The following is a 10,599-nucleotide window of genomic DNA, read 5'->3' on the forward strand; positions in this document are numbered from 1 at the left end:
TTCCACTGGCCTGGTCCCCGGGGGCCCGCCACACTGACAGCTGCAGTGGGTGCAGGATGCTGACCTCCCTGCGGAGCCAAGGCCCCTGGTTGAGAAGCTGTCGCCTGGATGACACATTTAAAAAAAATGTTATAATTGATCTCAGAGAGGAAGGGAGAGGGAGAGGGCGAGAGACAGAAACATCCATGATGAGAGAGAACCATGGACCGGCTGCTCCTGCACGCCCCCCACTGGGGATGGAGCCCACAACCCGGGCCTGTGCCTGACCACAGGGAGAGACACAAAGCCAAGGGCACAGGGTGGAGGAGAGTGGGGACTCCAGGCAGAGACAGCAGGAGAGGCGGCAGGTTTCCCATTGAGGGAAGAGAACCTGCAGCCTGGGGGGCCGTGAGGGGCCTGGGGGTTCGGGCTGTGCCTGGGGGGTCCATGTGGGGCCTGGGGGTCCGTGTGGGGCCCTCCGTGTAACTATGATGGGAGACATGTTTTTAAAATATATATATGTATTTTTATTGATTTCAGAGAGGAAGGGAGAGGGAGAAAGAGATAAACACATCAATGATGAAAGAGAATCATTGATTGGCTGCCGCCTGCACGCCCCACACTGGGGATTGAGTCCATAATTGAGGCATGTGCCCCAACTGGGAATAGAGCCGTGACCTCCTGGTTCATAGGATGATGCTCAAAACTGAGAACGCATCTCATCCAGAGAACTCCAGCTCCCTTCCATCCTCCTCACCACTCTTGCCATCGTGTGTTAGTTTCCCACCCTATGTTAGTTACCTGATCATAGTTTCTATGTATATAGAAGTAATACACAGGGAAAAGTTAAAGGACTCTTACTTTTCATTCAGTGGCTCTGCCCCAGACCTGCCCTTTCAGACGCTTAAAAATGAGCCTGTTCTCAGGGGCGCTCTGGGCACAGGCGTCCCCGCCCGTGTGGCCGGGAGGTCACGGTCCGCTCCTGCCCACCTGTCCCCGGGGCACACCTTTCCCAGAGGAGGCCTCCAGCACCAGAGGCAGCGCAGGCCCACGGCCCACACCCGCCGGGGCCGCTGGCCGACCCCCTGGCTCTCACCGTTTATCACTCCCCCGGTGACGCCCGCAGCTCACCCTCCGGGAGCAGAAGTTAGCACACGGGAGGCTTCAGTGGTTCAGACTTAGTGCTGCCCACAGTCAGGCTCCATGTTGGCAGGACACCGAGGACAGGGCCAGGGACCGCAGGCCCCCACCAGCTGACCATCCTCTTCCAGGAGGGGACGGAGCGGCAGCGGGCTCCCTGGGAAAGGGGCCCACCCCCATGAGTCACGGTGGGCTCAGGCTCAGGGTCGGGGAGGTGGAGGGTCAGGGTCAGGGTCAGGCTCGGGGTCAGGACATGTGATAAGATGAATCCCCTACCTTCCCACGACACCCTTGAACAAAAGTCAGGGTAAGAGTTCAAGAAAGGGAGTTATATGAAGTCCCAACTTCTGGTTCACAATTTATCCCTGCTTTGGGATGCACTCAGGCTCAGGGTCAGGGTTGGGGTCAGTCTCAGGGTCGGGGTCAGGGTCAGGGTCGGGGTCAGGCTCAGGGCAGGGAAGGTGGAAGGGGGCTGTGGCCGGGTCCTCGGCCAGGTCCTGACCTCCGTGCTCTGTGCAGACATTAATGAGTGTGAAGACGAGCGGAGGCCACCCTGCCAGGCGCCCGCCCGGTGCAGGAACACCCAGGGCGGCTTCCGGTGTGAGTGCTTGGAGCCGTACGTGCTGGGAGACGACGGGCGGACCTGTGTAGGTGAGCCCACCCCTGGGGGCCCCGCCCGGGAGTTACACACCTGGGGCGACAACTCCGGCTGTGCTGGAGCTGAGGCCTGCTTGTCCGCGAGGCTGCGCTCTCCGGGGCTGGGAGGGAGCAGGCACGTCCGGTGACTACTTAGGCCGAGACTGACCCCGGGACCCAGCGCTGCCCTGGGCCTGCCTCACCCCCAGCGAGTTATCCTAGGAGCTCAGCACGGTGCTTCATCCGTGAACAGAACAGAGAGGGTGAGCGACCTGCTCGGGACCACACAGCCCGCAGGCACAGACCTGGGATTCCTAACATAGCTCCTGTAAAGGAAAAACAGCCTGCAGTTACTTGTTAATGGGAAAGACAGATTTATCCACCCTCCCGCAGAGGGGCGGGGCCTCCGTGCAGGCCTGAGCTTAACCCCACGTCCCGCAAAGACCACGGTGCACAGCCAGCGGCAGAGCGAGAGCGCAGGAAAGCAGCAGAGGCACGGTGGGCGCAGACTTGGGACGGGGTCCGGCTCAGGTCAGGTTCAGGTCTGGCTTGGGGTCAGGTCAGGGCTGGGGTCAGGTCAGGGCCGGGGTCAGGGTTGAGGCCAGGTCAGGGTCGGGGTCAGGTCACGCTCGGGGTCAGGCACGCTGCCACTGCCTGGGACCCACGGCTTGCTGACCGGCGGGCTCTCACTCAGACTCCGAGAGGCTCCCGAAGGCGTCCTTGGTGTCCATTGTGCTGGGCGCCCTGCTGGTCTGCGTCCTGGCAGCCGCCACCTGGACGGTGATTTGCAGGTGGTAAGTCCCGTCTTCAGGGACCAGGAGCCCACGTTTTCCCCGTGGAGCCTGGTGACCAGTCTACTAGTCCCCGCCGCGTGCGCCCCCTCTGCGCACAGGAACTTCCCAGTTTTCCCTCATCTCTCCCTTCTCTCCTCACTGTTTCCATTTTTTTGGGTCTCTAATTCCTCTCCTCCTTCTCTCAATATTCTCATCTCTCGTTCTCTCCTCATTCTCCTCATTTTTCTCCTACTCTCTTCATTCTCCCAATTTTCTCTCATCTCTCACGTCTCTCCTCATTCTCTCAATTTTCTTGCATTTCTAGCTTTTCTCCTCCTGTTCTCCATTTTCTTCCATCTCTCGCTTCTCTCCTAATTTTCTCTATTTTCTTGGATCTCTCACTTCTCTCCTAATTCTCTCAATTTTTTCTCATGTCTCACTTTTCTCCTCTTTATCTCAATTTTTTCTCGTGTCTCACTTCTCTATACATTCTCTAAATTTTCTCGGATTTCTTGCTTCTGTCCCCATCCTCTCAATTTTCTTGCACCAATCACTTCTCTCCTCAATCTCCCAGTTTTCTCTCGTCCCTCGCTTCTCACCTCATTCTGTCCATTTTTCGTGGATCTCTCGTTTTTCTCCTCATTCTCCCAGTTTTCGTGGATCTCACTCTTCTCGACGTTCTCACCATTTTCTCTCATATCCGACTTCTCTCCCCATTCTCGCCATTTTCGTGGATCTCTAGCTCTTCTCAGTCTCTCAGTATTCCCCCATCTCTCGCTTCTCTCCTCATTCACTCAATGTTCTTGGGTCTCTCGTTTCTCTCTTTATTCTCTGTATTTTGTTGGATTTCTTGCATCTCTCCTCATTCTCTTTATTTTCTCCTTCTCTCTCGTTTGTTTTCATTCTCTCCATTTCCTTGGCTCTCTCGCTTCTCTCTTATTCTCTCAGCCTCCCCTCATCTCTTTTCTCTGTTTTCTCTCATCGGCCCTGTCTCTTCTCGTTCTGTACGTTCCCTCGAGGCACCGACAGTGACTCACGGGGCTCCGGGAGCCGTACCTGGAGGAGGACAGGGCGCGGGCTGCCACTCACCGTCTGCGGGAGCAGCTGCTACCGTCCTCTCTCTGTTTTCTCTCATCGGCCCTGTCTCTTCTCGTTCTGTACGTTCCCTCGAGGCACCGACAGTGACTCACGGGGCGCGCTGCTCCGGGAGCCGCACCTGGAGGAGGACAGGGTGCGGGCTGCCGCTCACCGTCTGCGGGAGCAGCTGCTACCGTCCTCACCTGGAGACTGTGTCTCCCAGGTCCTCGGTGACGGAGTCTGTGTCCCCACATTGTGACGATTGTTCCTGGGAAGCCGCTCTGTGACGGTGAGGACTCCTCGGCCACGTCCACCAGCCTCCCCTCTGGAGTCTGCAGAGGAGCCAAGGGGGTGAGATGACCCTCAGGCTCATCACCCCCCGTCAGCGAGTGGAGGGCAGCTCCGCATGTCGGGGTCACTCCCACCGAGCCCCATGCCGGCCTCAGGACCAGGGACCCGTCGGTGCCAGCCTCGTGCCCTCTGCTCACGGGGTGGTGTCGGCTCTTCTGCGTCTGTGGGTCCCTGGGGACTGGACTTCTGCCTCGGACACTGTGCTAAGGAACAAGTAAGAAGCCAGCATCACCCCCCCCCCAACACACACACACATACGGGTCCCAGAATAACCCAGCGCCGTGGCTCAGAGTCCTGCAGCGTGTAACTGGGCCGCGCGTGGCCATCATGGGTAACAGCTCCGTGAACAGCCCTGGAGGTCACCCTGAAGGTCACCGTGCCGCCCTTGGCTGGCGGAGGGATCATCGGTCCCCGCGTGGAGGGAATTGGGGTCACAGCAAATTAAGGTTCAAAGAGAGGTGACCACACAGTCACAGGCGACCCTGTGGCAGCCGCTGGCCGCTCAGTGGACAGACTGTCCCCAGAGCCCAATGTCCACGTGGGCTGCTGTTCTCACAAACCCATTCGGGACGCGTGCCCTGTCCAGGGTGAGGACCAAGGCTGGTGTCCCCGGGACAAGGCTGGCCTTCCCTTCATGACACGGGCAGGTGGCGCCACCTGGTGGCTGATGTGAGGAGCGCAGGCATGGCCTGACCCAGGGCCTTACCTTCTGCCCATCATGTCCCCTCCTGTCCCCGCCGGCTCTTCCCACACCTGCCTCTTCTTCCCGGAGACACGGCGCCACCTTGTCACTCAGCCGCCAGCCCCTCCGGGTCCGGTCGGTTCACGGCTGTCAGCGCCAGGAGAGTCCTCTGTGATGAGAGGATGCCATTACCATAGACACGGGGCCCCACACTGAGGTTGAAAGGAAAACCACGATCAGTCCGTAAAACATTTAAGCTGCTGGGTGATTCAGCTTCAACACAACTGCTGATAGAGTTTATGTCTGTCATTTTTTAGATTCCTCTAGGGCCTAACGGTCAAATTTTGTTTTAACGGAATATTCTTTAAATCGTTTTGCATTTGTTTTTAATTTGGAGAAAGAACAGTCTGGATCTGTGGACGCAGCAACACAGATTGTGAACAACAAGAGTAAAGGTCTTACTAAAAACGGCATCATTAACTTTTTCTCACCGCAGTCGTCTGAGAGCTTCCATTTCTGTTGGCATTTCACGTGGTTGTACCTTGTGGTGGAGAAAAGAGCATTATTAAAGCTTCATCCCTTTAGAAAGAAAAAGACGATTCTGCACGTTCTGCATTCTCCACAGGCGACTTGGTCCATTTCGGTCGGCTTAGAGCAAGGCCGGAGGTCAGGCGCACTTACCCCGAGTCGTACGTCTGCCAGGGTGGCTCCCGAGCCAACAGCGGGGTGGAAAGTAACAGTCTGCCTCCCATTAGGGCACAATACCAACGTCTCGGGTTCTCGGTCTGTCAGCAGAAAATACAAAATGCCGTCAGACTGGGCGAAATGTTCGCCAAGGCAACTTGGTAATGAAAACACGGTCGTTTTCGTGTCAGCGCACACGGAGAGGCAGTGGCGTGGGCCCCGCCCAGGGGGAGAGCAGGCGAGAGACCAGGGCCTGCGGGTCCCCGGGCATCACCGTGCCCACACGGCAGGTGTGTCTTTGGGCTAAAAACCCAGACGACACGGGAACCTCAGACCCAACCAGCCCCGCAGCGGGTACACGGATGGCCTGAGTCCATGTCTTAACCGGCCCTGCTGGGCTCAGAGAACCACTGGGGCGTCTACAAAAGCAAAGCGTACAGCGACGTTCGTTTATTAGCACGAAGGAAGTTTTCTCTCGATGGTCACTTGGGGAGGGAACCGGAGAACCAGGCTCACACAGTGGCTCTTCCTCTGCAGGTCAGTGAGCATGACCACTGTAGTCCCTCACCCCCACGTCCACCTGGGACGCAGGTGGCTGCCTGGATGTTCACGCCTCCCTGTACATACACACATCGTGTTTGACACCTTTAGGATGTAGGTCAGACTTGAGAACTTTTAAAAGTGGGAAAAGCCCGGCCGGTGTGACTCAGAGATTTAGAGTCGACCTGTGAACCCCGAAGGTCACGGTTCGAGGTCAGGGCACATGCCTGGGTTGCAGGCTCCATTGCCAGTGAGGGACATGCAGGAGGCAGTCGATGCATGATTCTCTCATCATTAATGTTTCTATCTCTCCCTCTCCCTTCCTCTAAAATTAAAAAAGAAAAACCTAACCCTAACACGAAAACCTAACCCTAACTCTAACCTTAACCATAACTGTAAAATCTAACCCTAAAAGCTAACCCTAACCCTAATACTAAAACCTAACCCTAATGCTAAAACCTAACCGTAACCCTAACAGCTAACCCTCACCTTAACACTGAAACCTAACCCTAATGCTAAAACGTAACCCTAACCCTAACCTTAATGTGGAATCCTAACCCTAACCCTAACTCTAAAAGCTAACCCTAATACTAAAACCTAACCCTAATACTAAATCCTAATCCTAATGCTAAAACCTAACCCTAACCCTCACCTTAGCACTGAAACCTAACCCTAACCCTAATGCTAAAACTTAACCCTAACCCTAACCTTAACGCTGAAACCTAACCCTAACCCTAAAACCTAACCCAGTGGTTCTCAACCTTCTGGCCCTTTAAATACAGTTCCTCATGTTGTGACCCAACCATAAAATTATTTTCGTTGCTACTTCATAACTGTAATGTTGCTGCTGTGATGAATCATAATGTAAATATCTGATATGCAGGATGCTCTTAGGCGACCCCTGTGAAAGGGTCGTTGGACCAACAAAGGGTTCACGACTCACAGGTTGAGAACTGCTGACCTAACCCTAATGCTAAAATTGAACCCTAACCCAAACCTTAACGTTGAATCCTAACCCTAACCCCAACTCTAAAGCTAATCCTAACCCTAATGTTAAAATTTAACCGTAACCCTAACAGCTAACACCTTAATGTGTGAGCCACGTCCTGCGAGGTTCAGGGTTCGGGATCTGGAGGAGGGCTGTGCAAATGACAGAGACGGGACAAGAAATAATAATTTGGAAATTGGGAGGCCAGGTGGAAAGTCCAATGCAAGGGGAAGGACTGCCACGGGTGCCCAGGCCTTGCCAACCTTTTATCCAATTTTGGATACACATCTAGCTCTTAGGCAGGCAATTCTGGTAACAGACAATCTTAAAGGTCAGTAAACATTAGAAAGATTTACTCGGAGACTATTTGGTCAGGAAATTGCTTGAGCCCCCATTGTCTCGACTGAACAATCGGTGTATAGCTCTGGCCCTTGCCAGGGCTCAAGGTTCACCAGCTTTCGGGCTCTTCGTTAACATTCTCTGATAGTGAAGACAATGGGTGGCTTCCAACACCTTAACACGGAAATCTAACCCTAACGCTAAAAGCGAACCCTGACCCTAACAGTAAAGCCTAACCCTTCACTGTTTTCACCCAGCCACCCTCCCCCTTCCCTCTGGCAGCCATCAGTCTGTTCTCTGCCTATGAGGTTTTTTTGTTTTGTTTTCATTTTTTCCTTGGATTCCACCGAATCCACAGTGTTGTTCTCCCACTCATTTCACTCGGTGTAATACCCCAGGTGCACCCATGCTCCCAAGTGTAGGGTTTCACGCTTTCCTGTCGCTGTCACATTCCATTGTCTGTGGCACCACATCCGCAGGCCCAATGGGGCAGGTGTCATTCAGGGGCAGCTCTGAAGTCAGAGCTGGAGGCGGGGATCAGCCGGAGGTCAGCAGCTGTGGGACAGGCTGTGCAGGGCCTGGAAGACCCGGGAGGGGGCTGGGGACTGGCCTCTCCCTCCCCCACGCCCCTCCCCCGGCCTCGAGACAGCCCCGCTAACACAGCAAATGGTGCTTGGTGACAACCTCACACTTTTTAAAATATATATATTTTATTAATATTTTACAGAGAGGAAGGGAGAGGGACAGAGAGTTAGAAACATCGATGAGAGAGAAACATTTACCAGCTCCCTCCTGCACACCTCCTACTGGGGATGTGCCCGCAACCAAGGTACACGCCCTTGACCAGAATTGAACCTGGGACCTTTCAGTCCACAGGCCAATGCTCTATCCACTGAGCTAAACCGGTCAGGGCACAACCTCACACTTTTAAAAAAAAATTTTATTCTTTTTTAAGAAGGAAGGAAGGCAGGTGGGAGGGTCAGGGAAATCTTCCTAGAAAAGATGACCTCAGACTCTAGTCTTTTTTTAAATAGATTTTTATTTATTTCAGAGAGGGAGGGAGGGAGAGGGAGCGAGAGACAAACATCAATGATAAAAGAGAATCATTGATCGGCTGCCTCCTGCAGGTCCCCACTGGAATCAAACCGTGACCTGGTTCATAGGTGATGCTCAACCACTGAGCCACGCCGGCCGGACCAACCTCCATACTCTACAGGGGGGTCAGGCGGAGGGCTTGGTCCAGAGCACAGAGAGCCGGCCACTGAGCCGGGTCCCTGGGGGCTGACGAGCGGCTGTGGTGCATCCTGGTCCCGGTCCCCTGGCCTCTGAACAGGACACTCAGCATCCTGACAGCCGTGCTACCACACACCCCGAAGGGAACCGTTTACAGCTGTGCTGACACGGCAGAAGCATAAGCCCCCGCTTACTGTTTAGATTCAGAAATACTCGAGCCACGAGCTATATGAGCACCTACTGTGCGAGCTGGGCAACGGGGCCGTCCCCCCTGCCCCCCGTCCAGGGGAGACCTGCCCGGCCACCACGCCGGCGCCCAGCACCAGGGAGGCTTGGAAGGAAACAAACTGTCACTATTAACCCCCCAAAGTCACTATAGAAAATCTAACAGAATCATTTGTAAAGCTATTATTAGGATTAGTAACTGAATGTATCAGGATTTTTGGAGATAAAGTCAACACCCAAAATTCAATTGCTTTTCTATATACAAACAACACACAACTAGGGAGTAAATTTTTTTAGTGTTTACAACAGCAGAACAATAAGTCAGAAAAATGTGCAAAACCTTTAGAAAAGAGTACCCTATACAATAAAAGGCTAATATGCAAATTGTCCCCTCGGGAGTTCGACCGCTCGCTATGATGTGAGCTGACCACCAGGGGGCAGCATGGAACATAGGGAGGGGGCCGGTCGGCATCTGGAAGGCCCCGATCAGCCAGGCCTAGGGACGCTACCCGTGCATGAATTTCGTGCACTGGCCTCTAGTAAACATTATAAAGAAGTAAAAAATAAATGCAGAAACACTTCATGCTTGTGAATGGGAGGATTAAAGTCGTTAAAAATGAACCCGACTTGAGGACTTGGGGGCAGTGACCATCTGTGTGGACGTGGGCTGAGCCGGGCACTGGCCTCGCTTGGTACCTGCGACTCTTCCGTGGGTCCGGAGGCTTTCCTGGGGGGTGAGCGTGGACCCGCCTCCCGGGGAGCAGCTGCAGCGAAGGGACCAGGCCCCCTGTCGGCCCCCAGGCTCAGTGCTACCCCGGGGTAGCCGTCTGCTCTTGCCTCCTGGCCCCCAGCTGACCCAGGCGCTGACCCAGCGGTGTTTAATCTGCGGACAAGGAGGTGCGGCCGTGGCTGCTGCCCGTGAGCTGTCCCCGCCTGGCTGGTCGGTTTTCCACCTGCAGCCGGAGGAGAGGAGCCTCGGAGAATCTGGGAGGAACCGGCCGAGCAGCCCCGGGGGCCAGGCTGATCCTCAACTCCAGCTGCTCCCACAGCAACGCAACACCAGACCCCAGGCTCCCAGGTGCACGCCTCCTCCTCCCACAGAGAAGTGCCCATGGCAACCGGCCCCGGTGGAAGGTTCCTAGAAGACTGTGCTGGGACTGGACACCCTCTCCGGTTCTTGGACTCTGCGGGCCACCAACATCCTGTGGCACAAAGGGGACCCTTGTGGCCTTAACGGCAGGAAGTCGGACTTCCCGGGACATGCGCCCGCCCAGAGGAAGCACCGGTCAGCATCAGGAGACGCCCCGGCCGTGCTGTGAGGGCGGAGGCCACGCACACAGAGGACACACACAGAGGACATGCACACAGAGGCCACACACACAGAGGCCACGCACAGAGGCCACACACACAGAGGCCACGCACACAGAGGACATGCACACAGAGGACACACACAGAGGACATGCACACAGAGGCCACACACACAGAGGCCACGCACAGAGGCCATGCACACAGATGCCATGCACACAGAGGCCACACACACAGAGGCCATGCACACAGAGGCCACGCACACAGAGGACACACACACAAAGCACCGGTCAGCATCAGGAGACGCCCCGGCGGTGCTGTGAGGGCGGAGGCCACACACACAGAAGCCACGCACACAGAGGCCACACACACAGAGGCCACACACAGAGGACATGCACACAGAGGACACACACAGGAAGCACCGGTCAGCATCAGGAGACGCCCCGGCCGTGCTGTGAGGGCGGAGGCCACGCACACAGAGGACACACACAGAGGACATGCACACAGAGGCCACACACACAGAGGCCACGCACACAGAGGACACACACACAGAGGACACACACACAGAGGACACACACACAGAGGCCACGCACAGAGGCCATGCACACAGATGCCATGCACACAGAGGCCACACACACAGAGGCCAC

At 55.4% G+C, this 10,599-nt stretch overlaps 1 protein-coding gene across 1 annotated transcript in view; it reads left to right on the forward strand.

The window, feature by feature from the left end:
* Positions 1-2,553, forward strand: part of TPO (thyroid peroxidase) — a 16,863-nt gene extending 14,310 nt beyond the window's left edge. The window contains exons 12-13 of the mRNA XM_015561790.1: positions 1,614-1,770; positions 2,450-2,553. Of these exons, the coding sequence (XP_015417276.1) occupies positions 1,614-1,770; positions 2,450-2,553 (261 nt within the window). The remainder of the gene's footprint in view (positions 1-1,613; positions 1,771-2,449) is intronic.
* Positions 2,554-10,599: the final 8,046 nt, after the last annotated feature.

Source organism: Myotis davidii, unplaced genomic scaffold, assembly GCF_000327345.1.
Source record: "Myotis davidii unplaced genomic scaffold, ASM32734v1 scaffold1395, whole genome shotgun sequence".
In the NCBI taxonomy this organism is placed as follows: domain Eukaryota; kingdom Metazoa; phylum Chordata; class Mammalia; order Chiroptera; family Vespertilionidae; genus Myotis; species Myotis davidii.